The sequence below is a fragment of the Lampris incognitus genome, chromosome 14 (assembly GCF_029633865.1).
Source record: "Lampris incognitus isolate fLamInc1 chromosome 14, fLamInc1.hap2, whole genome shotgun sequence".
NCBI lineage: Eukaryota > Metazoa > Chordata > Actinopteri > Lampriformes > Lampridae > Lampris > Lampris incognitus.
In genome coordinates, this window is record NC_079224.1 from 2,377,101 (window position 1) to 2,404,865 (window position 27,765).

General features: G+C 45.9%; 1 protein-coding gene across 1 annotated transcript in view; it reads left to right on the forward strand.

Moving 5' to 3' along the window:
- LOC130124277 (cadherin-6-like) overlaps positions 1-27,765 on the forward strand; it is a 173,809-nt gene that overhangs the window by 49,643 nt on the left and 96,401 nt on the right. The window contains exon 6 of the mRNA XM_056293733.1: positions 25,818-26,005. Within this exon, the coding sequence (XP_056149708.1) occupies positions 25,818-26,005 (188 nt within the window). The remainder of the gene's footprint in view (positions 1-25,817; positions 26,006-27,765) is intronic.

Below are 27,765 nucleotides of genomic sequence, written 5' to 3' on the forward strand. Positions count from 1 at the left end.
TGTTGTCTCAGTCTCTCTTTTTTTAACAAGTTCCACACCTTGAACTGTCCATGATAGAATGCAGGTAGTTCCTTGATGTTAAGCTGCCTTACGTCCATCAAAACCAAATATCGGTTCAGCCCCAGTCCACCTAGCTGCTGACTCAAAATGGTGCAAGCCAACGATCTACACACTAACTCAGTAGGACCATACAGAAACATTTTTAGGAATTGAAAACAGAAGGTAGCCCCCCTGCTCCTCAGGTGGCTCAAGTCCTACCCTACTTCAACCCTCGGTAGATACAGCATACTCTGAGGCAACCAGTGCAGTTTGTCCCAGAAGAACTTGACAAGAAGAGCCTGGATCTTGGACAGCAGGTGTGGTGGGGGGGTCAACAACCTACAGGCGATGCCATAAAATTGATGATACCAAATTATTAGTGATCAGGACTCGACATCTGTAGGACAACTTGGTTAAAATACACTTCCAGTTTGCTAACCGACCTTTGACTTTTTCAAGAAGATTTTCCCAGTATTTAAGAACAACATATTGATCACCTAGAACCACTCCTAAATATCCCCCCCGCCCGCCCGCCCCCGCCTTCCAAATCAACCCCCCAGCAAACGGACCTTTTTCTCCAGTACAGCCTCAACGCTGTGAACTTCACTTTTGATCCAGTTAAATTTGGCTGAAGATATTAAGCCAAACTGGACGATATGCCTCACCAACTTGTCAATATTCTGCTGACTGTTCACCAGAATTACCCAAATCATCTGCATAGGCTGACAGGTTTAGGGGTGCACTACAACCTGGAATAATTATACCCTAAAGCTCAGATCTAAGTTTGTGTAACAGAGGCTCAGATGCGAGGGAATTTGACATGCCACATTCATAGGGAATAGGAAATAGGGAATTCAACAAGCCAGAGAGGGCAAAACTTTGTCTAATTCCCCTTTGGATTTGAAAAGGAACGCTAGAATAAACATTAATTTTCAGCACACTCTGAATGTCACAATACAGACCTTAATTTTGTTAATAAAACTACTCTTTTCATCAGTGCCACTGTCTCCAAACCATACAACATAGCTGGTCTCACTACCATCTTGTAAAGCTTCCCTTTAACTCTTGCTGGTACCCTTCTGTCACAAATCACTCCTGACACTCTTCTCCACCCACTCCACCCTGCCTGCACTCTCTTCTTCACCTTTCTCCTGCACTCTCCGTTAGTTTGGTCAGTTGACCCCAAGTATTTAAAGTCATACGCCTTCTTCACCTCTACTCCTTGCATCCTCACCATTCCACTGTCCTCCCTCTCATTCACACATAGGTATTCTGTCTTGCTCCTACTGACTTAAGCTTTCATTCCTCTTCTCTCCAGTGTATACATCCACCTCTCCAGGCTCTCCTCAACCTGCACCTTACTCTCACTACAGACCACAATGTCATCCACAAACATCATAGTCCACGGAGACTCCTGCCTGATCTCGTCTGTCAACCTGTCCATCACAATTGCAAACAAGAAAGGGCTCAGAGCCGATCCTTGATGTAATCCCACCTCCACCTTGACCCCATCTGTCACTCCAACCACACACCTCACCATTGTCACACTTCCCTCATACATATCCTGCACCACTCCTACATGTTTCTCTGCTGCTGCCGACTTCCTCATACAATACCACACCTTCTCTCTCGGCACCCTGTCATATGCTTTCTCTAAATCCACAAGGACACAATGTACCTCCTTCTGGCCTTCTCTATACTTCTCAATCAACATTCTCAAAGCAAACATCACATCTGTGGTGCTCTTTCCTGGCATGAAACCATACTGCTGCTCGCTGATCATCACCTTTCCTCTTAACCTAGCTTCTATTACTCTTTCCCAAATCTTCATGCTGTGGCTGATCAACTTTATACCTCTGCAGTTGCTACAGTTCTGCACGTCGCCCTTGTTCTTGAAAATCGGTACCAGTGTGCTTCTTCTCCACTCCTCAGGCATCCTCTCACTTTCCAAGATTGTGTTAAACAATCTAGTTAAAAAATCCACTGCCATCTCTCCTAAACACCTCCATGACTCCACAGGTATGTCATCAGGACCACCTGCCTTTCCACTCTTCATCCTCTTTGTAACCCCGTGTAAATACACCAGAGTTAAGTTTCAGTTAATATGTACATAGCAGTAGACATCCCATAATTTCTTCACCAAAAGTCTGTCACTTTAAGTATGTTGCCTAACAACAATTAGGGGGCGTGGCTAACGGGCCGTGTGGAGAGAGCGGAGCGGGAGACGAGAGCCTGCTGGCACTCGGCCATGAGGGTTTGAGAGTATTATGCCCTAAAGTTGTTTTCTGCCTCCAGTTTTGACCGCTGATATCATGTTTGGCTGCCAGCTAACATGTCACTGAAGTCTTGTTAACCTGTAGCATGTGTTTTGGGAGCTAGTCTCGTCAATTGTATACTGCCACGTGCTACTTAGCGGCTAGTTAGCGCCCCTGCTAATGTATGCTAACCCTGCATGCGCGGACATTGAGGCTGCACACAGCGTCACCAGACAGCGCCCCGTGTGGCCGGGAAAGCGCGGCTGCACCTCTGGCAACGAGGGAGCTCCACTGTTTCCCCTCTTCATCGCCTCTAGGGCCAAGGGGGACTTTTCTTCACCATAGTCATTGCCGGAGCAGATGACGTGAGGAGGCTGTTTCAGTAGGCTATCTTATAAAGAATGACACACACACGAGTTGCTCAGTGCAGCCAAGTATATTCAAAGTGATGTAACATGTTCCTGAGCGCGGGTCATGTGTATCTAAGGTAAACTAGTGGATAGCCGATGGCATCGATCTATCTAGACCCGTAACATCCTCCTTTTCCAAGTATAAACACATACACATGAAGTTAGTGCAAAATAAAATTACTTTCATATACGAACAACCAATAACAGTGCAACAGCAGTAAATCTCTTCATATCCCATACCAGTGTAATAACCACAGTAGCGTATGATAACATTTCTCCTCTTTTCCCCCTCTCTCCCACATAGCAACCATCAACATTATTCAGATTCCATAGTGAGTTTCAGTGGAGGTTTAGACAGCCGTCCAACCCTTGTGTAAGTGTGTCCATCCGAACGCGGAGCGCCAACAGGAGTAGATGGCGCCTTGGGCATGGACCTGATGGGGCTCGGCTCGAACACAGCCTGAGGGGTCTCAATGACAGTTTCTGTAGCTGGATCCCCGTCCGGTGTGTGTGCCGCAGCGGGTTCAACAGGATCGTGCGCGGCTCGTGCAGCTGGCTCAGCCACTCTGAGATCGATCCTGTTACGACGGTACAGGGAGCCATCAATGTCCACAAGATAAGACCTCGGCGCAACCCTGCGGAGACAAGTTCCGACTCTCCAGCGGCCAGTGTTATCACCTGGCAGGGGCTTCATCCGTACGACTTCCCCAATTTCAAGTGCCGGCAATTCACGGGCAGATCTGTAATAGAAGGATTTGGCGAGTTGCTTCCTGTGGCGCAGCTTTTCAGTGACGCCCACGACAACAGCTGGTTCCAGGAGCTTGCTTGCCGCCGGGATGGACGTCTTCAACCGGCGGGACATGAGGCGTTGTGCTGGGCTGCTGCCCATGTTTTCCGTAGGTGTATTCCTCCAGTGAAGCACGGCTTTCCAGGGGTCTTCACCATCATGCGCGGCCTTACGCAGAAGATTTTTTACAATCTTCACGGCCGACTCGGCCTTGCCATTCGCTTTCGGGTGTCTGGGAGAGGAGGTCACGTGCTCAAATTCCCACTCAGAAGCGAACCGTGTGAACTGAGCTGTGAACTGAGGGCCGTTGTCTGTAATAACCTTCTCTGGCTGACCATGTCGGGCGAACTGTGCCTTACATCGCTTGATGACTGTCTCTGCAGACATGTCAGGTAGAAGCTCAATCTCCCAAAAATCGGAATAGTGGTCGACTATTAGGAGATAGTCTTTCTGTCTGAAGCTGAATAGGTCCATGCTCAAGACCTGCCATGGCCTGGTTGGTACTTCGTGAGAGAGCATGGTCTCCTTTTGCTGATTGTGGGCGTACACATTGCAGGTCCAGCAGCTGCTTACAAAGTCCTTTATCTCTGACTGCATGTTGGGCCAGTACAATGTCTCTTGAGCGTGTCGGTAGCATGCATCACCCCCTATGTGACTTGAATGTATGCGCGTCAACATTTCTGGGCGGAGTGACTTTGGGATGATGACTTTTTGCCCCCGGAACAGAACTCCGTTCTGCACACTGATTTCATCCCTGAAGGGCCAATACTCCCTAGCGATGAGGGGCGCTTCCTCCTTTACATCTGGCCAGCCCACGAGGACAGTGTTCTTCAGTGCCTGTAAGCATTCATCTCTGTCGGTGTGTCGTCTGATCTGTTCCAGCCGCTGGTTAGTCACATTCAGGTACTCTGCCTGGTTCACGTGCTGTATGTCTTCCTGCTCTTGTTGCAGAGAGCAGATAGCGTGTCGCTGATATGCAGTCCCTCTGCCGGAGCATCCAGCCGTAGCTCTGCTGAGCGTGTCGCTTATGAACATCTCTGGGCCTGGTTTGTAGATTACCCTCAGGTCGTAGTTCTGCAGAGTCATGAGCATGCTCTGGAGTCTCTTGGGCGCATTGAGAAGTGGCTTGCTGAAAATAGAGATCAGAGGCTTATGGTCCGTCTCTGCTGTGATTGGGTCGCGGCCATATAGGTAATGGTGAAACCTCTGGCAGGCGAAGACGATACTGAGACACTCCTTCTCAATTTGTGCATAGTTTTTTTTGGTGGGGGTAAGAGCCCTCGAGGCAAATGCGATGGGCTGACCTTCCTGCATGAGACAACAACCGAGACCGCTCTGGCTGGCGTCGCTCTGGATTGCGATTGGCTTAGTTACATCATAGTAGCGCAGGACGGGCATGGCTGTCGCCAGCGCCTTAAGCTCATGAACCGCCGCCTCGTGCTTAGGCAGCCAGTGCCAGGGTGTGTCCTTGTCCAACAGGCGTCGCAACGGCTCGCAGACAGTAGATAGATGAGGCATGAACTTGGCTAAATAGTTAGCGAAGCCAATGAGACGCTGCACGCCCTTGGCATCTGTTGGGTTCGGCATGTCAATAATGGCTCTCACCTTCTCTGGATCGGGCTTCAGTCCAGCAGATGAGAGAATGTGGCCATGAAACTGCACCTCAGCCACCTTGAACTGCAACTTCTTCAGGCCGAGGCGAAGCTTGACCTCGCGGCAGCGTTCCATCAACACCGCAAGCTTGACGTCGTGGTCGTCCCCAGCCTCCTTGTCTGTGTCCCCGCAGCCGACGACCAGGATATCGTCTGCAATGGGCTCAACGCCCTTCAGACCGGCGAGGAGCTCGTGCTGCTTGCGCTGATATACCTCGGGCGCCACCGATACTCCAAATGGTAGCTTGAGCCACCGCTTCCTCCCCCAGGGGGTCCAGAACGTGGTCATGAGGCTACTCTCATAGTCCAGTTTGCATTGCAGGAATGCATCCCGAGCGTCCGCTAACGTGAAGACTCTGGCCTTGGGCAATTTATACAAAATGTCCTCCAAGGTAGGCATGATGTAGTGAGAGCGCTTTAGGGCTTTGTTCAATGGTTTAGGGTCAATGCATATTCTCAGCTTCTCCGGTTTTTTAACAATCACCATGTTGCTGATCCAATCTGTAGGATCTGTGACAGGCGCAAGGTGGCCGTCAGCCTCGTACTTGTCCAGCTGGGCTTTGACTGCTGCTTTCATTGCGATTGGGACATTGCGAGGGGCACTCTGTACTGCAGCAACACTAGGATCAAGGTCAAAATGGACCTCCCCAGGCACGGATTCCACAGGGGAGTTGAACACGTCACTGTATCTGTTGATAAGCTGTTCTTTAGTCAGGGCTCCTGGTTGTGTGTGTTCCATTTTGAGCACATCCTCTGGAATTGTGAAATGCATGAGCCCTAAGCCTTCACAGGTGGAGCCTGACAGAAGAGGATGTTGGCTGGTCCTCACTATTTCGAATGAGAGCTTGTGTGTTTGGCCTCTCACAGTACAGTCAGTCTCAAAGGTGCCCATAGAGCTCAGTGTTTCCCCCGAATACAGCTTCAGTCTGGTGTCACTCGGGCGGAGAGGTGTGTTTGGGGCCAGCCTTTTCTTGTCTTGAAAGCCCATTACATTGCAGGTGGCTCCAGAGTCCAGCTGACATTGTTGTGGCTTGTCGTGGAGTTTCAGAGTCACAAACCACTTCTTTCCTTTGGTGTGCACTGCGCCGATTGACTCAAACATGTACAGATCATCTGCATCATTACTATGCTCTGGGGGTTCTTCTGTGTATTCCACACAGTTTACCTTGCCCTCAGCATGCCCCTTTTTGCTCTTTAAGCACACTTTAGAAAAGTGATTAAGTGTCCCACATGACCTACATTGTTTCCCGAAGGCCGGGCAATGCTCTCTGCCCCTTGAATGCGAGCTGCCACAATATTTGCAATTGCCTGCATCTCCTGCTGTTCTGGGTGGATTGCTCTGTTTCCATTGGTTTTGTCTGGGTTGCCTAGCAACGGCATGCACTGCCTCCGGCTGCGGTGTTGTTGCAAACTCCATTGCTCTCATACGGATGTCAGTTTGCTCTGCTGCGCGACACATGTCAATAGCTGTGACCATGTTCAAATCCTTCTCTCTCAACAGCCTGCGCCTAACCGCCTCGCTTGCAACTCCCAGGACTATCTTATCATGGATCATTTCATCTTTCAACTGTCCATACTCACAGGTTGCTGCCCTCTCTCTCAGTCTCGTCACAAAGGTATCAAACGATTCTCCTTCCTCCTGCTTGCAACTCCCGAAAATGTACCTCTCGTATATTGTGTTTTTTGCTGGCTTGAAGTATTTCCCCAACTCTCTCAGTATGGCGTCAGGATCCCCTTGATCATCTTCTGAGAGGTTCAGATTGTGGCGGTAAATATGCCTGCATTCACTTCCCATCACACTTCTTAGAGTAGCCGCTTGTATTTTCTTGTCCTTGCCAAGTATGCCCGTGACGAGGACGTAGTCTTCATATTCGGCCCGAAAAATGTCCCAATTGACACTCCAATCGCCTGTGAAGCTCATCGGGGACGGTGGTGGAATATTCACGTTAGCTGCCATTGTATGTGATGCTATCGGCGCCGGTAATGCTAGCGTTAGCTCCTCTGTGACAACGTCTTCAGCAGAAGTACTTTGCTCTGAATCGGAATCCTCCGACATGTGACCTACTCAGGCCTACAAACTTAAACATGCGAGCTAGTAAAATAAGAAATAAGTTCTCCGACTTCTGGCACCATGTTTCAGTAGGCTATCTTATAAAGAATGACACACACACGAGTTGCTCAGTGCAGCCAAGTATATTCAAAGTGATGTAACATGTTCCTGAGCGCGGGTCATGTGTATCTAAGGTAAACTAGTGGATAGCCGATGGCATCGATCTATCTAGACCCGTAACAGAGGCCGTCACCGGACATTAAAGGGCAGAGACCTTTGACCTTTCATCAGGGGTGAGTCACCCACGGTTACAGTGCTCAAACCCAGCTCCCATCAGGCCTGCTCCGGGGTTGTTTATTTGGTTATTGCCGCTTTTGTTTTTATTTGTATTAAGTGGGCCCACACCAGTTAATACTTAATTGTTGTTAGTTTCTGTCAAGTGTTAATTGTGAATGTAAATTCATGCAGATTGATTATTAATGTTTCCTAATTGTGAATACAGGTTTAAAGGGTTAGTGCCTATATTTTTGTTGTTGAGTGAAACTCCTTAGTGCCTTAAAAGAACACTAAAAAGGGGTCTATTTTCATTTCATTTATTATTTTCTATTGTGAATAAATAATACATCTTCATGAAAGGTCATTTCACGTTTCTCATTGTCCTGTTAATAAATATGTAATAAATAGAGGGGGTCAAAAGAGTTAAAAGTATATGATTTTATACGGATAAGGTTAAAGTTTAAAATACATTTGCATCATTATATATTAAGTTGGAAGACAATTAATACTTTACTTACCTTTAAGGGGTAACCTACATAAAAACAAGACAAGGGTTATGTTAAAGGACCCAAGGCGCTGTATCTCAGGTAAGGTGATACCAAGAAAGCGCTACATCTTCATAGCTGCCCTCAGTTCCTCCTTGCTAATCCACCGCACTTCTATCTACCGCACTATCCCATTTCTTCTTTGCCAACCTCTTCCTCTGTATACTTTGCTGTACTCCCTCATTTCACCACCAAGTCTCCTTGTCTTCCTTCCTCTGTCCTGATGACACATCAGGTACCTTCCTATCCGTCTCCCTTACTATTTCTGCAGTGGTTGCCCAGCCATCGGGCAACTCTTCACTACCACCCAGTGTCTGTCTTACCTCTTCCCTGAACTCCACACAACAGTCTTCTTTCTTCAACTTCCACCATCAGATTCTTGGCTCTGCCTTCACTCGCTTCCTTTCTTGGTCTCCAAAGTCATCCTACGGACCACCATCCGATGCTGCCTAACTACGTTCTCCCCTGTCACCACCTTGCAGTCTCCAATCCCTTTCAGATAGTGCCTTCTACATAAGATATAGTTGACCTGTGTGCACTTTCCTCCACTCTTGAACAAACCCCAATTCCAATGAAGTTGGGATGTTGTGTAAAACGTAAATAAAAAACAGAATACAATGATTTGCAAATCCTTTTCGAACTATATTCAGTTGAATACACTACAAACACAAAATATTTAATCTTTAAACTGATAAACTATTGATTTTTTGCAAATATTCACTCATTTTGAATTTGATGCCTGCAACACGTTCCAAAGAAGCTGGGACAGGGGCATGTTCACCACTGTGTTACATCACCTTTCCTTTTAACAACACTCAATAAGTCTGTGAATGTTCTCATTCATCCAGGTCATAGTTATCAAAAGGAGTTGAATCAAGTGCAACTGGACTTGGTTATATATCCGTGAAGACGTTTCGCCTCTCATCCAAGAGGCTTCATCAGTTCGTGCCTTTGTGACTAGACCAAGCTAGTCTGACTGGCTGGTGATGAGACTCAGATATTTAGCCTCTTTGGAGTCATTATCAGAGCTATTGATGTCCATGGCTCTTTTGTGTTCCGATGTTTAGCAACGACAGTCGTTGGGGTGTTAGTTTCGACTTCGTTAGTGCTCCATTCAGTGGTCATGAGTCGTTGGAGCCGTTAGTGACCGACTGTTGTTCTTGGAGGCTAGGCTTCTTGAGTCTCCTGGGTAGAGATGAAAGGACGGCATTGTAAGTGGGAGATAGGTAGTGTCGCAGACCTCCTCCTCTGTTGAGGGATGGTTTTTCCAGTTTCACATAGATGGCTTCCTTCACCCCTCTTTCAAACCATCTATCATCTCTGTCCAAAATGTGTACGTTGCTGTCCTCGAAGGAGTGTGTCTTCTCCTTTAGGTGTAGATAGACTGCTGAGTCTTGTCCTGAGGAGTTTGGCCTTCTGTGTTGGGCCATCTGTTTGTGTAGTGGTTGTTTGGTTTCTCCTATGTATAGGTCAGTGCAATCCTCATTGCATTGTACAGCATACACCAGATTGCTTTTCCGGGTGTGTGGTACACGGTCTTTGGGATGAACCAGTCTTTGTCGGAGTGTGTTGCTGGGTTTGAAAATTATCCTGAGTTTCTCGGAGACCCCAGAAACATACGGGATGACTATGTTATTCCTTCTGTTCCTTTTCTCCTCGTCGCTCACCCGGTTGGTCTTTCTGGAACGTGTTGCAGTTTTCACAAAGGTCTAACTGGGGTAGCCGCAGGTTTTTAAAGCTCCCTTCATGTGCTTGTGTTCTTCTCGTTGGTCTGAGTGCTGCTGGGCACATTGTCAGCTCTGTGTTGCAGAGTTCTGATGATGCTCAGTTTGTGTTCCAGAGGGTGGTGTGAGTCGAAAAGTAGATATTGGTCTGTGTGTGTAGGTTTCCTGTAAACCCCAATGTGGAGGAAGGAAGCCATCTATGTGAAACTGGAAAAACCGTCCCTCAACAGAGGAGGAGGTCTGCGACACCACCTATCTCCCACTTACAATGACGTCCTTTCATCTCTACCCAGGAGACTCAAAAGCTTAGCCTCCAAGAACAACAGTCGGTCACTAACGGCTCCAACGACTCATGACCACTGAATGGAGCACTAACGAAGTCGAAACTAACACATCGAACGACTGTCGTTGCTAAACATCGGAACACAAAAAAGCCATGGACATCAATAGCTCTGATAACGACTCCAAAGAGGCTAAATGTCTGAGTTTCATCACCAGCCAGTCAGACTAGCTTGGTCTAGTCACAAAGGCACGAACTGATGAAGCCTCTTGGATGAGAGGCGAAACGTCTTCACGGATATATACCAAGTCCAGTTGCACTCGATTCAATTCCTTTGGATAACACTCAATAAGCGTTTGGGAACTGAGGACACTAATTGTTGAAGCTTTGTAGGTGGAATTCTTTCCCATTCTTGCTTGATGTACGACTTCAGTTGCTCAACAGTCCGGGGTCTCCATTGTGGTATTTTGCGCTTCATAATGCACCATACATTTTCAATTGGAGACAGGTCTGGACTGCAGGCAGGCCAGTCCAGTACCCGCACTCTTTTACTACGAAGCCCCGCTGTTGGAACACGTGCAGAATGTGGCTTGGCATTGTATTGCTGAAATAAGCAGGGACGTCCCTGAAAAAGACGTCGCTTGGATGGCAGCATATGTTGCTCCAAAACCTGTATGTACCTTTCAGCATGAATGGTGCCTTCACAGATGTGCAAGTTACCCATGATGCCATGGGCACTAACACCCCCCCCCCATACCATCACAGATGCTGGCTTTTGAACTTTGGGCTGATAACAATCTGGATGGTCGTTTTCCTCTTCAGCCCGGAGGACACGACGTCCATGATTTCCAAAAACAATGTGAAATGTGGACTCGTCAGACCACAGCACACTTGTACACTTTGCGTCAGTCCATCTCAGATGAGCTCGGGCCCAGAGAAGCCGGCGGTGTTTCTGGGTGGTGTTGATATATGGCTTTGGCTTTGCATAGTAGAGTTTTAACTTGCACTTGTAGATGTAGCGACGAACTGTGTTAACTGACGAAAGTTTTCCCAAGTGCTCCTGAGCCCACGTGGTCATATCCTTTACAGAATAATGTCGGTTTTTAATGCAGTGCCGCCTGAGGGGTCGAAGGTCACGGGCATTCAATGCTGGTTTTGGGCTTTGCCGCTTACGTGCAGAGATTTCTCCGGATTCTCTGAATCTTGTGATGGTATTATGGACTGGAGATGATGAAATCCCTAAATTCCTTGCAATTGTACGTTGAGAAACGTTGTTCTTAAACTGTTGCACTATTTGCTCACGCAGTTGTTCACAAAGTGGTGACCCTCGCCCCACCCTTGCTTGTGAATGACTGAGCCTTTCGGGGATGCTCCTTTTATACCCAATCATGACGCTCACCTGTTTCCAATTAACCTGTTCACCTGTGGAATGTTCCAGACAGCTGTTTTTTGAGCATTCCTCAACTTTCCCAGTCTTTTGTTGCCCCTGTCCCAGCTTCTTTGGAACGTGTTGCAGGCATCAAATTCAAAATGAGTGAATATTTGCAAATAACAATAAAGTTTATCAGTTTGAACATTAAATATCTTGTCTTTGTAGTGTATTCAATTGAATATAGGTCGAAAAGGATCTGCAAATCATTGTATTCTGTTTTTATTCACGTTTTACACAACGTGCCAACTTCGTTGGAATTGGTGTTTGTACATCACCCTGTGTTCCTCCCTCTTCTTGAATATGTATTCACCACAGCCATTTATATCCTTTTCGCAAAATCCACCACCATCTGTCCTTCCACATTTCTCTGCTTGACACAATACCTAACCATTACCTCTTCATCATCTTTGCTCCCTTTACCAGCATGCCCACTGAAATCCGCTCCACTCACCACTCTCTCCTCCTTGCGTACCCTCTCCACCACTCCTTCCAACTCACGCCAGAATTCCTCTTTCTCTTCCATCTCACACCCAACTTGTGGGGCATATGCGCTGATAACATTCATCAGTACACCCTCCATTTCCAGCTTCACACTCATCATTCTTTCTGACACTCTCTTCACCTCCAGCACACTCTTGACATGCTCTTCCTTCAGAATTACCCCTACCCCATTTCTCCTCCCATTCACACCATGGTAGAAGAGTTTGAACCCACCTCTGAAGCTCCTGGCCTTACTCCCCATTCCACCTGGTTTCTTGCACACACAGTACACCTACCTTTATTCTTTCCATCATATCAGCCAGCTCTCTCTCATTAACAGTCATAGTTCCAACATTCAAAGTTAATAAAACCAGGACCAAAACCAAAGGCATTCAACATGAGGCATAGATATTCATGCTCAACACGATCAAACATTTTTCCTGATCAATTAATATGATACCAGCTTTGAGGCCAAACAGTTTACAGGTCTCTAAAACGTCCCAAATCAGAATGACGTTATCTGAAATCAACCTGCCAGGTACACAGCAGGTCTGGTCACAATTAATCACGTGTTCCATCACTTTACTCAGCCTGGTTGCTAACACTTTTGAGAGGAGCTTATAGCCAGTGCTAAGCAGGGACACAGGCCTTCAGTTTTTAGTGGACTAGAGATCACCTTTCTTAGACAGTAAGGCGAGAACTGCCCTCCTGCAGTATAATGGCAGACGCCCTCTGGTGAGACTATCATTTAGCACTGCCAGCAGATCCCCCCAACCACCGACCAGAAAGACTTTTTTTTCCAAAAACAGACCAAAGCTTCTTTGACATTTCTATCCTCTAGTAAAGCCGTGTTATGGCTTTACTAGAGAATAGAAATGGAAACGGATGATCCGCTGTGGTGACCCCTAACGGCAGCAGCCGAAAGTAGTAGTAGTAGTAGTAATAGTAGTAGTAGTAGTAGTAGTAGTAGTAGTAATAGTAGTAGTAGTAGTAGTAGTAGTAGTAGTAGTAGTAAAGCCGTGTTAAAATGCCAAAAAGCACCCCTGGGTTTGACACATTCTATAGACAGAAACTGTTACAATAAGTGATCCAAAAAACCAACAGGGCTGATAACACAACTTTTGAACACATTAAACTAATGTTAAAACAATAAAAACGATCAAACCTGGCCATAGACATCAAGTTATGCTTAACATGTGTCCAGGTTTATTGTGTGTGTTTGTTATAAAAACCTCTCCACACATCACACAATTCATGAGCCTCAATAAGATGAACCAGACGACTGTGAGAGGCAGCATGGGGCTCAGCATGCTTCCTGTCTAACCTGCTGGCCTCATTACAGTTACAATCTCCACCCAAAAATAAATAAATATTCCTCACTCTTACATTTCTCAATACCTGCATTTCAAACATCTAGAAAGACTAATCTCTCTACTCCCACAACTGGAACATAAATATTAATAAATGCCATTTTTACATTTTCACACACTGCCCTTTTAACAGACAACCTTTCATGACTTCTTCAGACTCAACAGACTGAGGAATAAAATTCCTGGAAAAAAGAATTCCAACTCCACCACTGTTACTGGTTTTGTGACTTTCACCAGTCCATTCTGTCCCCCAGTCACTCTCGTTATCAGCGGTAGTGTGTCTCTTGTACAAAAAAAAACTGAAATAAATGAAGAAAGAAAGAATAAATTGAAAAACGTATTCATCATACTGTTTTTTGACCTTTTCAACTATTTTAAACGATAAGTTTCTTGTTCAGCGAAAGCTTTCTCCCCCAAACCACAAGGACTTCTCAGAAAAGTCGTAACTGAATCAAAGAAGAGTTGTAAATCAGGGAACACTATCTCAATTTCTCAAGAACTTCTTAATACTCACTAGACTATCCACTTTTTTGAGTCCCTGTCTGCAAGGTAGCTAGAAACTCCACAGCACTCTCCCCATCAAGGGTCGAGGTTTCCCCCACCATCAAAGAAGACATGCATGCTAGGGTTCATACTCCTGTCTCTGCCCTTGACCGAGGCATGGCGAGACGAACTGGAGTTGGTCCCCGGGTGCTGTTAGACAACTACAAGAGCTACAAGAACACACATATATCCAAACTAACACATATATCGAAACAAACAAAAAAATCTGTCCCGGAGAATGAACGCCAACCAGGATGACCGTCAGAACGGCTGGTCTGCATGGGCTAGCAGTTAGCTTTACCTGCCCTGCTTCCCGCGTCCTGTCAGACCGCCCTCTTCAGGCCTAGCTCTGGTTAGGGACCTGGTCCTTGGGCCCACAGGATGCAGCAGACCAAGCTCCCTCAGCCAATCCAACGGCAGCTCTCCCAGCCAGACACCAGACTCCACACGACGACAACAAAAACACAGTCAAGTGTAGGCGAGGCCGCTGCCAGACCGCCCTTATCGGCACATGGGCTAGCAGTTAGCTTAGCCTGCCCCGCTTCCGCGTCCTGTCAGACCACCCTCGGTGTTACCTCTTCGGGCACAGTTCCAGGCAGAGTCGCAGTCCCTGGGCCCACAGGATGCAGCAGACAAAGCTCTCCTGGCCGACCCAGTGCCAGCTCTCCCAGCCATCAAACGAAGACAAACATTAGTCCATGGGCCAGACGATATTTCGGTACACTCAAGGTGGCAAAACTTACTTATAATTTTTGAAAGGATCCATGTCTGTAGATGATATTTTGGTATGATAACCATTCCTGAGTGGCAGCTGTATCACAGTTATCAGCTCATGAAGTTAACCACCCGCTAAACTAAATTGCATTTTAGACGCTGGTGCATATCCTGGTTTAGCCTCATGGTCAGGACATTTTTCAATGTTCTATAATATTGTCTTTGGTATCATTTTAAAGGGGACCTTCTTAGCTTTCATTCGAGCCCTGTTGTGGATATTTCTCACAAATATAGAGGTCACCTGAGCTCTTCCACCCGTCAATAACACACATCTTTCTGCAATGTTCGCCTAAACTATACTGCTCAAAAAAATAAAGGGAACACCTAAAAACACAATATAGACCTCGATGAATGAAATATTTCAGCTGAAAATCTTTATGTATTAGACAGAGGAATGTGTTTAGAGCAAAATAACCTAAGAATGATCAATGGAAATCAAAATCATTAGCCCATTAAGGTCTGGATTCAGAATCATACTCAAAATCAAAGTGGAAAATGAGAACATAGGCTGATCCAACTTCTGTGGAAATTCTTCAAGACGATTCAAAATGAGGCTCAGTAGTGTGTGTGGCCTCCACGTGCCTGTATGCACTCCCTACAACGTCTGGGCATGCTCCTGATGAGACGACGGATGGTCTCCTGAGGGATCTCCTCCCAGACCTGGATCAGGGCATCGGTCAACTCCTGGACAGTCTGTGGTGCGACATCGCGTTGGCGGATGGTACGAGACATGATGTCCCAGAGCTGCTCGATTGGATTCAGGTCTGGGGAACGTGCAGGCCAGTCCATAGCATCAATGCCCTCGACATACAGGAACTGCTGACACACTCTGGCCACATGAGGACGAGCATTGTCATGCATGAGCAGGAACCCAGGGCCCACTGCACCAGCATATGGTCTGACAATGGGTCTGAGGATCTCATCCCGGTACCTAATGGCAGTCATGGTACCTCTGGCTAGCACGTAGAGGTCTGTGCGGCCCTCCAAGGATATGCCTCCCCAGACCATCACTGACCCACCGCCAAACCGGTCATGCTGGAGGATGTTGCAGGCAGCAGAACGTTCTCCACAGCGTCTCCAGACTCTCTCACGTCTGTCACATGTGTTCAGTGTGAACCTGCTCTCATCTGTGAAGAGCACAGGGCGCCAATGGCGAATCTGCCAACCAAGATGTTCTCTGGCAAAGGTCAATCGGGCTGCACGGTGTTGGGCTGTGAGCACAGGCCCCAATTGTGGACGTCGGGCCCTCATACCATCCTCATGCATTCTGTTTCTCACTGTTTGAGCAGAAACCTGCACATTAGTGGCCTGTTGAAGGTCGTTTTGTAGGGCTCCGGCAGTGCTCCTCCTGTTCCTCCTTGCACAAAGGACCAGATAGCGGTCCTGCTGCGGGGTTGTTGTCCTCCTGCGGCCCCCTCCACGTCTCCTGGTGTACTGGCCTGTCTCCTGGTACCTCCTCCATGCTCTGGACACTGTGCTGGGAGACACATCAAATCTTTTTGCCACAGCACGCATTGATGTGCCATCCTGGATGAGCTGCACTACCTGAGCAACTTCTGTAGGTTGCAGATACCGCCTCATGCCACCTCTAGTGGTGAGGGCACTAGCAAAATGAAAAACTAACCAAAGATCGGCCAGAAAAGATGAGGACAGGCAAATGGTCTGTGGCCACCACCTGCAAATCCATTCCTTTTATAGGGGTTGTCTTGCAAATTGTCTAATTTCCACCAGGTGGAAATTAGACAATTTACCAACAGGTGAAATTGAGTCACAAATCAATGTTGCTTCCTAAATGGACAGGTTGATATCTCAAAAGTGTGATTGACTTGGAGCTACATTGCATTGCTTATGTGTTCCCTTTATTTTTTTGAGCAGTGTATATACTTTCTTTTAGCCCTGTGGCATCTAGGAATATCAGGGACACAAAACACAAAAATTGGAATACTCACAGGACTGTAAAGATTCAGGAAATGTATAACATACCCATACTATTTCATTGTGTGAGGTGATTGTGAGCCTTAAATGAGAACTAGACCAAAGCCAGTTAGGTCACAAACTGGTCTCTATACATTTGTTTAAATACACAATCAAAATACATGATAAAAAGGAATACCATAGTGAGGTAATGTACTATTTTAATATTTTAAACAACATTGACATTTACATATACTTAGTCAATGATACATGTAATCCCATATCATTAGTGGGTATATGTAATGGTAATGGGTAGGGTAATGGGTATATGTGAATATGGTTACATTATTGTTATCAAGCTCTGGGTAACCAAGTCCAGAATCAACATCCTGTGCATCAATAGACTACTACCACAGTAATACCATCAGAATCATCACACTGTCATTCATCAAACTGCTCGTTTCTCTCATCATCTGACTACCCAAGTTCAAAGTCCAGTTCTGGACCATCCTGCTGTTTTTGGTTACTGCAGGTCTGTAACCTGCACATGTCTGTGCATGGAAGTCCATTTGACAGGCACATGCAGCTTGGCATTTTGCATGAATGCACACACTTGCATGTTAGCATTTCCAAGACCACATCTGGTGCAGGTGGGGAGCGCATCCAGTAAATGGCCAGCTTGCCTTCATCGTCTGTCCATCCATACTCAGTAGGGCTTGGCACCACAGGGTTAGCCTGCAGACAGCACTTCCATATTGCTGCCTGATAGCTGGCTCGTTGAACATGCATAAAGAGACAGTCTCTACATGGTGGCAGCTGGCTGGACTCAACCTCTCCCCTTTTGGTGCAGAAGAGCTGGTAACGCAGTTTGTTCACCTCAGCAGTGCTGCTATTAGCAACATACATCCGACAGGTGAACTGCTCAATTTTCTGGAACAGCTCATCACTCACATTCCATGTCTGTCCCAGTTGACTAAAAGTCTCTTGGCAGGAAGTGTGCTTTCTCACTATCTTCAGGGCATTCAGCTTCCCTCGACCAGCGAATGCACTGACAGTGTCGCAGCCTGTGAAGGCATGTAAGCCAATTAGGAGATGCTGTCTCCAAGTGAACTTGCCAGTTTGGTGATGTCGACAAACCGTGTGCGGTTCTGAGTCCCACACTTCTGGTAGATGGGACAGGTGATGTCCTTCTGGAAGCCAAGACAAAGCACCATGACATCAGTGTCCTCAGCTGTGATGATAACTGACTTTGAGCCCGCATTTGCTGCATGCAATGCATGCAGGAGCAGACAGGTGTCAGCTTCTTCATGTGTGGAGTGCAGTTCTGCTGCTTCCTCACACCCATCTTCTGTCAACTTGTAGCAGGTTTCCTCACAGGTCATGTACAACACCTTGCCATGCAGCATAGCTCTGTATCGTGGGAGTTTCCACTCTTCCACCAGAAACTTGATGAGACTGGTCTTGTTGGAGGAACTGCACAGAAATCTTCTCCACTGCTGGACGTGGTGTCCCCCTGCAAGATTCTTGTACTGGAGAGTGATGTCTCCACCCCGGTTCAGTCATTCAGCATCTTTGAGCGAAGTCTGGTGATAGACATCAAAAACAACATCAATCCTCCCACTCTGTGCTCCCTCATGGAGGACCTGGGTCAAGGCTGACTCTGCCACCTGTGCAAAGGTTTTGTTGTTGCCATTCATTTTTTGGACCAGGCTCATCCCATCAATGATGGAAGTAGATGGGATTGGGATGTCTTCTGCAGGAGATACATTCTTTTCAAGCTCTCTGGCAAGTGCAGCCTTGTTTGTTTTTCGTAAGGACCCATCAGCATTTGCCAGTGACCATGGTAGTGGGCCCAATGGGTAGGCAAGGACATCCTTCAGATTCACCTTCCTGCTTTCAGCCACCAGGATCATGTGACTGAAAAGGTTTCTATCTGCCTTCAGAACCACATCCTGTGCTTTCTTTCCATGAGCTTGTTTTGTGCTGACATTGGAGAATGTTTTCAGACTTTGCTTGGTCATCTTGTCGTGGAATTTCACAGGTGGTGGGTCTGCATCTAACCTTGTTTGCTGGAATGCTTGGTAGGCCTCTTCTCCTTTCTCAAGAGCTCTCAAGAGATCTATGGTCACATCAGGTGGAGCCATGTTGCCAGTGGAGAGGCTAACCAAATCAATCTCATCAGGGGACATAGGATTGAGCCAGTTATTCTCCATAAGGTCCATGAGAGACTGGACATCTGCTTCATCTCTCTTGATCCTTGGACTCTGTAGATCTGGATGAGACCATTTGCACCTGCCTTGACCTGTCAGGTCTCTCAGCTGTCTGAGGTACATGCTTCTATACTCAGCTGTGAGATAATATTTGGTCACAGCTCCTGGCTTCAAGCTGAATCCCTTTGTCCCTCCAGCTGTTTGGGTGTCTTTGTTCACCGTTTCTTCTATAGCTTGGTCAAAAGGGATTCGGCCAAAGGGATTGGTGGAGCCCAGTTGGACTGAGAAGCCTCCTTCCATGAATTCTGTGTACACATCTGGGTGTGTGATGGGCAGCTCAGACATCTGGGCGTAGTAGTAGGGGAGGTAGCGTGCATAATTCATCCTGTCATAAGCAAAGCACCATGGGATCATTGCTCGAATGCTAGCCAAGTGTAGCATCCAGTCTCCCTCTCTGGATGCTCGGATGAGCCCCAACAAGATTTCAACCATGTCCAAATAGGACATCCAGAAGTTCGAGAGGCTGCCGTTTCCACCTCTAAGGAACTCACGGTAGACTTCAAATAGATCCATGATGCGTGTACAAGAGCTGTTCTCGAGGACCTCCTTCAAAGCATGTTGTGAGACTTCTTTCCCAAGGCTGTCAATGGTCTTCAGTGTCTCATTCAGGTGAACCATGTCATTCCTGTGAGTTTCTTCCAACCAGGACAGGAAACCATTCAAGGTCAGTCGCATGAGAGCCTCATACAGGAGCTTGTGTAGTCGCACTGCCCTGTTGTACTTGCGGCCATCCATAACACCAGCAATTGAGCCTTCTGCAATCATGCCAGACACAATGCAGAGGACTTTGAGTCCAGCATCTTGGAAACGCTTTCCTATTATTGCCAGCAGTGTGCAGATGGTGTGGAATACCCCAAGCCTAACGATGATATCATGGAACTTGTCATGGTGTTTCCATGTGATCTCGACAGCCTTCGCATACAGGGCTTGGTCAAAGACACAGACAATCTTCCTCAGGCCTAAGCACTGCATGATGCTCAGTGACTGGTTAAGCACCTCGTTGACAGTAGACATTTGTGTCGCTGGAGCATTGATGGTAGGCAGATAGCCTATATTGTCGGGGATGACTGTCATCTCTCCTCGAGTCAGGATGTTGAAGCCTGTCCAGCTGCTGACTGACTGCTCTTCTTGTTGTGACATGCGTGCTAGGACCCAAAGAAGGTTTTTCTCTCTGGCAAGCTTAGTATTGGCTGCAGTATCGGCATCTGACTTTTTGCTTTGTGGTGGCCCTACCCGTTGTCCAGCATTGTAAGTTGGTAACATTGGTGGGGGTCCATCAATGCTTCTCTTCTTTGTTTTGGGAACAGTGGGCATGGGTTGGACAGGAAGTGGGTTGACTGGCTTTGCTTGCACAGCAATCCCATTGACTCTGTGAGATGTTCCCTCACCACTGACAGTTTCTTCAAGACGGTCGATATTGTCCCAGGCTAAAGTTGTGAATATGCCAGGATGGATGTTAGCTGGAAGGGCAATGCCACTCCCTGATGATGAGAGTTTCTGGAGACACAGGGCAGTGTTGATCTCTTCCATCTGTGAATAGGACACACTGTGACCAAGTCGGTTGAGGATGTTTATCAACTCTACATTTCCTGTCAAAGATTTGACACTGAATGGCAGAACAATGTGCTTGGAAGGCTTGGTATTTCCACATGTCACTGCATATACTATGTCATGGCCAAATGACTGCAGAAGGCACTGCACTCTCTGGGATGCATGATCAGGATCATTTGAGCCTGTGAGTAGAGAGTACAGGAAGATAATGAGCGACTCTGGAATGGTAGGACATTCTGCTTCTGGTTTGACTTCAGGCGGCCAGGTTTGAGGAACATCTTGACTTTTAATGTCTGCTCTCAATTTGATGGCTGCTTTAGCTATAACATCTTGTGCACTGACACTTTTCAGGGTCTGCAGCTCCCTTTTGAGAGACTGATTTTCTTTGGCAAGTTCCCTCATGGACAAGTTATCGGGATAGAGGAGGAATTTTCCTTTCTCATCGGGGAATATCTGCAAGGCTCCAGCAAACTCACTCTCCAGGTTTCGCCTTATGTGCTTCTTGGTTGATTCCTTGACTTGGGCAATGCCTTGGGAGTTCATTGAAGCTACCAGTCTAGAAGAGAGATCAGTCATTGTCATCACTTGAGGACTACCAAAAAGCTCCATCCTGATGAAGAGGAACAGCTCATTGTATGCCTTATTCACAGCAGCTTCATACTGGGCTGCAGCATCATCATCTTCATTGCTGGCAACCTCTCCTTTGGAAACCTCTTCTTTGGTGTAAAGTCTATAGCATGACCTGTGGTAGTGCCTTTCAGCTGCTACAAGGTCTCTACTCACAATGGCAAGGATTCTGCTGTCCCTTTTCTTTGTGGCTGCACTCCTGATCTTTGCATCAGCTCGCAGTTCTCGACACTGCACCAGTACTTCTCTCGTATTCTGTCTCTTGGAATATTTGCTGTTTTTCTGACAAAATATGCACTCTGCATCATAAGTCCTAGATGTACTTGGAGCATGTCGAGCTACTCTCTTAGATTGTTTCTCTTCAGCAGAGACACAACTTTTCTTTTCTTTTGCAAGGAGGCCATCAAGAATTTGCTTCATAGTGAAGATACTGCGACACTTTCTGTGGTAGTAGATTGCTGGAATCTGTCCCTCAGGAATGTCTTTTGCCAGTTTCAAAACTGGTGCATGATTTCGTATCTGAGCTGCCCTGAGCAGAGTTCTCCATGAGTCGACACTTTGTAGTGAAACCAGCTTATCTGTATCATCAGAACAGTGGATAATGCACTCCACCCGTGGGCGCTTTGGTATTGGGTAAAAACTTGCTTGTTCACCAGTGGCCATATTCAGTCAGTTTTCACCTGCCACATACAAACAAATACATGTAACTTAGGTGTATGAACACTACTAAAACAAAGTTTACTTTGCTTCACCAGCGTCATATTACCATTATTTATCTTACATAGCCACAAATAGATACATTACCTAGTTGCTATGCAACAGCTGTATTTTGTCCACATGAGGCCGCTAAAATCAACACAAGATGAAAGTTCCTCGTAGCCACTTTAACTAATCATATTAACATATACATTAAAAGAACATGCTAACATTATGGGAAATTAGCTTACAATCTTCTCCAGAGTGAGACAAGAAGATAGATACCAGTTTCCTCTATATGTGTTTAGTAGAAAGCTATCTGGCTGCACGTTAGCCTAGCTTAGCACAATGAATGGAAGTACACAGTACTGGTTATCCTTGGTTGTTGGCCAAATAAGAACTGTCCCAGAGTTTAAGCTAGGCTAATCAGTACCAGGGGTGTTGAAATGCTATATTTGTAAAAATCTGGGCAAATACACAATCGTGAGAGGCACAGAAACAGGTTTCCTGAAAGAAAAATGAAATAGCTGCTCATTTGGAAAGGTTATCATGTATTATTTTACTTCTGTTAGTGTACCAAATAAAATGGCACCAGTGAAGTTGTGTCACCTTGGGTGATATCGATATCTGGTCTGACCCATGGACTAACTGGCTTTGGTCTAGTTAGTTTCTTAGTAATAATGCCCTTCTAATTTAAGGTTCACAATCACCTCACACAATTAAATAGTATGGGTATATTATACATTTCCTGAATCTTTACAGTCCTGTGAGTATTCCAGTTTTTGTGTTTTGTGTCCCTGATATTCCTAGATGCCACAGGGCTAAAAGAAAGTATATAGTTTAGGCGAACATTGCAGAAAGATGTGTGTTATTGACGGGTTGAAGAGCTCAAGTGACCTCTATATTTGTGAGAAATATCCACAACAGGGCTCGAATGAAAGCTAAGAAGGTCCCCTTTAAAATGATACCAAAGACAATATTATAGAACATTGAAAAATGTCCTGACCATGAGGCTAAACCAGGATATGCACCAGCGTCTAAAATTTAATTTACTTTAGGGCAGCGGTCGGGAACCTATGGCTCGCGAGCCATATATGGCTCTTCTGGTGACGGCATATGGCTCCCAGACAATTTTGAGTTGAACATTTTTTTAAAAAAAATCAGTTTGGAACTGATTTTAAAATACTTGTGATATTTCGGGTCACGGGTCACCCGTGGGTCGGGTCGGGAACCAATGGCTTGCGAGCATGTCCGGGTCATTGTAAAGGTGAAAAAAATCAATTTTATCAGATAGCCAACTAGTTTATCCGCTTCAACCCTTGTAACGGAAAAGATGGCGAAAAGAAAAAAAGACGATGGTTACCGTGCATTCCAGGCTGCGTGGTCAGAGGAATCTGTATTTGTGGAGAGAGCAGGATCTGCGGTATGTCTAATATGCAATGATAACATTGCATCGATGAAACGGTCAAATACAAAGCGGCACTTCGATACGCACCATGCTTCATTTGCATGGAAATCTCCAGCGGGGGACAGACAGCAGGAAAAGGGCACGCGAGGAGCTACAGCGGAGAGTGCAGACGAGTCAGCAGCAACTACGTGTGTGGACCAAGCAAGGTGACGGGAATTCCGCTAGCTTTGCGAGGGCTTTGGCAATAGTAAGGAATGGAAAGTCATTCACAGATGGCGAGTATGCCAAAACATTCATGCTTGATGTGGCCAATGAACTGTTTGATGACTTCCCAAATAAAGACAAGATAATCAAACGAATAAAAGACATGCCCCTGTCAGCAAGAACTGTGCACGATCGTAGCATCATGAGGGCAAATCAAGTCGAGGAAACACAAATTAAGGACATAAACGCCGGGACATACTTTTCTCTCGCGTTAGATGAGTCAACAGACGTTAGCCATCTATCTCAGTGCAGTATCATTGCCAGGTATGCTGCAGGTGACACACTGCGTGAGGAAAGCTTGGCTGTTTTGCCAATGAAAGGGACAACAAGAGGAGGGGATTTATTCATGTCTTTCATGGAGTTTGCTAAAGAAAAAAAACTACCGATGGATAAACTTATTTCTGTCTGTACTGATGGTGCACCCTGTATGTTGGGGAAGAACAAAGGATTTGTAGCGCTTCTCCGTGAACATGAAAAGAGAGCCATCCTAAGTTTTCATTGCATCCTGCACCAGGAGGCGCTTTGCGCTCAGACGTGTGGCCAGGAGCTTGGCGAGGTGATGTCTCTGGTCATTGGAGTGGTCAACTTTATTGTTGCCCGAGCTTTAAATGATCGCCAGTTTAAAGCTCTGTTAGAAGAAGTTGGGAATCATTATCCCGGTCTGCTTTTACACAGCAACGTGCGTTGGTTGTCAAGGGGGAAGGTGCTCAGCCGTTTTGCAGCTTGCCTGAGTGAAATCCGGACTTTTCTTGAAATGAAAGGCGTCAAGCATCCTGAGCTAGACAACACTGACTGGCTCCTGCAGTTTCACTATCTCGTGGACATAACTGGCCATCTGAACCAGCTCAATGTGAAAATGCAAGGTATTGGAAATACAATCTCATCCCTTCAACAAGCAGTGTTTGCATTTGAAAGCAAGCTGGAAGTCTTTCTCAGGGACATTGAAACAGGTCGTCTTCTGCACTTTGAAAGACTGCAACAATTTAGAGATGCATGCTTAGCAAGTGACTCCACTCAACATCTGGATCTCCAGCAGCTAGCTGGCTTTACGTCCAATCTCCTGCAGTCATTCAAAGCACGTTTTGGAGAATTTCGCGCGCGCACTGGTCTTTTCAAGTTCATCACTCATCCACATGAGTGTGCAGTGGACAAAATCGACCTGACATGCATCCCCGGGGTCTCTATCGGAGACTTTGAGCTGGAAGTTGCTGCCCTGAAGGCATCAGACATGTGGATGAGTAAGTTCAAGTCACTTAATGGAGAGTTGGAAAGTCTTGCGCGACAGCGAGCAGAGCTGGCGAGGGAACACAAGTGGACAGAAATTAAAAATCTTCAACCTGAAGACCAGCTGATTCTTAAAACTTGGAACGAGCTTCCTGTGACATACCACACAATGCAGCGTGTGAGTATTGCCGTATTGACCATGTTTGGCTCTACATATGCATGTGAGCAGTCATTCTCGCATATGAGGAACATTAAGACCAACCTACGCTCACGTTTAACTGATGGAAGCCTCAACGCCTGCATGAAGCTCAACCTCACCACGTATGAACCAGACTACAAGGCCATCAGCAAAACCATGCAGCACCAGAAGTCGCATTAAAAGTAAGACATATTTAATTTATTATACGTTAAAAATACTATATGGCTCTCAATGAAATATATTTAGAAATATTTGGCTTTTATGGCTCTCCCAGTCAAAAAGGTTCCCGACCCCTGCTTTAGGGGGTGGTTAACTTCATGAGCTGATAACTGTGATACAGCTGCCACTCAGGAATTGTTATCATACCAAAATATCATCTACAGACATGGATCCTTTCAAAAATTATAAGTACGTTTTGCCACCTTGAGTGTACCGAAATAGGAAATTTTGGGCTCTGGCCCATGGACTACATAGACGCAGACGTGGACAAAGACCCTGCATGGACGTACTGGGTGAGGCTGCCGAAAACGTGAATTCGCGCTGCCATCTTCCCACACCGGAAGCGGAAGTTCTGGGAACATGTGCATGACTCCAGGTCGACCGTCATTCTTTGATGGTCTGATTGCATGTGAATCTCCCACATCATCTACTTCATCCTACAATCATAGTAACAGGTAGTAAACATGTTAGCTGACACCATGGATAGAAGTCGGTATTTTCATAGACCTTGTTCGAAAAACATGCAAATTTATAAGCAAATAGCGGGGCACAACCAATTATTAAGCTCACGGTGGCAATTACTTTTTCACATGGATGATATGGGCCTATGATAGCTTTTTTTCCTTCAATAAATGAAACAGTCATTTAAAAAACTGTATTTTGTGTTGACCCAGGTTGTCCTTGTCTTATAATACATTTTGTATGAAGTAAGGAAACTGTTCCGTGTGACAAATATGCCAAAAAAGGTGAATACGTTTTCACAGCACTGTATGTCATGAAACTCGTTCATTTGTCTTTTCCGTTCTGTTTGTTTGCCTTTTTCATCAGGTATATACCAGCTTGCTGTTTCAGAGTCCTCGAAAACGGGTACTTCAGTTGGGAGGATCCAAGCCACCGACAAAGATATTGGGAAGAATGCAGAGATGTTGTTCACCATTGTCAGTGGAGATGGCATGGATATGTTTGACATCTACACAGAAAAAGAAACCCAGGAGGGAGTCATCACTGTCGGTCAGGTGAGGAAAGTTGATCATTCCCCTTTACAGCAAAGCGTTTAAACATGTTTGGACTCGAACAACATACGTGGACCAGCTAGGGACTGTCTTTTGAGTTCTATCACAATTATGTTGGTGGCACAGTGGCACAGTGGTTAGCCCTGTCACCTCACAGCAAGAAGGCCTTGGGTTCGGGATAGGCTCCAGCATCCCCGCGACACTGAGAGCAGGATACGCGTTTCAGATGATGGATGGATGGATGGTGGGGTTACTACTCCTGTCTGTCCCCCTGACCAAGGCAGTAGGAAGAAATAAGTGGAGTTGGTCCCCGAGTTCTGCGTGGTGGCTGCCCACTGCTCCTAGCTACACAGCTAGCATGGGTTAAATGCAGAGCGTTATTTCCGCACGGGGATCAGTATGGTATATCAAAATACAAATCCAAAAATCAAAATATACCTCATGAAAAAGTGTTGTCCATGAACATCTGTCAATCAAATGTCTTAAAACAAACTGAAAGACCCAAGAATTGATTTTAATGCTGGACACAACATAACTATTGCAACTTTATTAGTAAGTTAATAAAGTTAATAATAGAATACAAAAACAGATAAATTAAGGGGATGTCAAAAAGGGGATATTGAAAGTGAATATTTGCAGTTAAAGCAATGTTTATTGTGAATAACTATTTACAGATTTATTTAGCCATGTTTCAATGCATATGTGTCGTTATGCGTTTATAAACAGGCACTTGGTTTAAGCCACCAAAGGTCAGGACCCTTAGTTGTCATCCATGTATCTTGACCACGAAGAAGGATTGGTGACATCAGAGAGAGAGAGAGAGAAAATTCTGCTGCGAATTTCCCAAATGCGGGGTGGCAGGGGAAGACTCATATTAATGGGGGAAAAAAGAAAAAGAAAGGAAAGAAAACACTACCCGACTGGCCGATACAATGTTCTATGGCAACCCCGAACACCGAGTAGGTACCGCCGGTTCAAAACCTTTGAAAAACGTCTGTTCTCGCTGCAGCCGCCACTGCTCTTGATTCCCTCTCTGGCTCGCTCCGCAGCGCTGCGCTCTGTCGCTGCTGCCGAGCTAACCAAGCCATGCGCATGCGTGTGCATGCACGACTCACATCTATGACTGACTTAGTGACAGTGTCAAAACCATTATGGATGAGTCTTGAAGATAAACAGGAAGTCGAATGTATCTTGCAAGTCAGCAAAATCAGTCACTGCTGATCTCTGCAAAGGGGAACTGGAGGAACTGGAGGAACACTGAAGGAACCAAACATAATAACCTCGGTCTTCCTCTTCATAGTACTACTGCTACTACTGCTACTACTGCTACTACTACTACTACTAGTTCTATTACTACTACTGCTACTACTACTACTGCTACTACTACTACTACTATTACTACTACTACTACTACTGCTGCTGCTACTACTACTACTACTATTACTACTACTACTACTTCTACTACTACTATTACTACTACTACTATTAGTACTACAACTACTGCTACTACTACTACTAGTACTACTACAACTACTACTACCACTACTACTACTAATACTGCTACTATTACTACTACTATTACTACTACTGCTGCTACTACTACTAGTACTTCTACTACTACTACTACTTCTACCACTACTAATAGTACTACTACTACTGCTGCTACTACTACTACTTCTACTACTTCTACTATTACTACTACTACTACTATTAGTACTACTACTACTGCTACTACTACTACTACTATTACTAATACTACTATT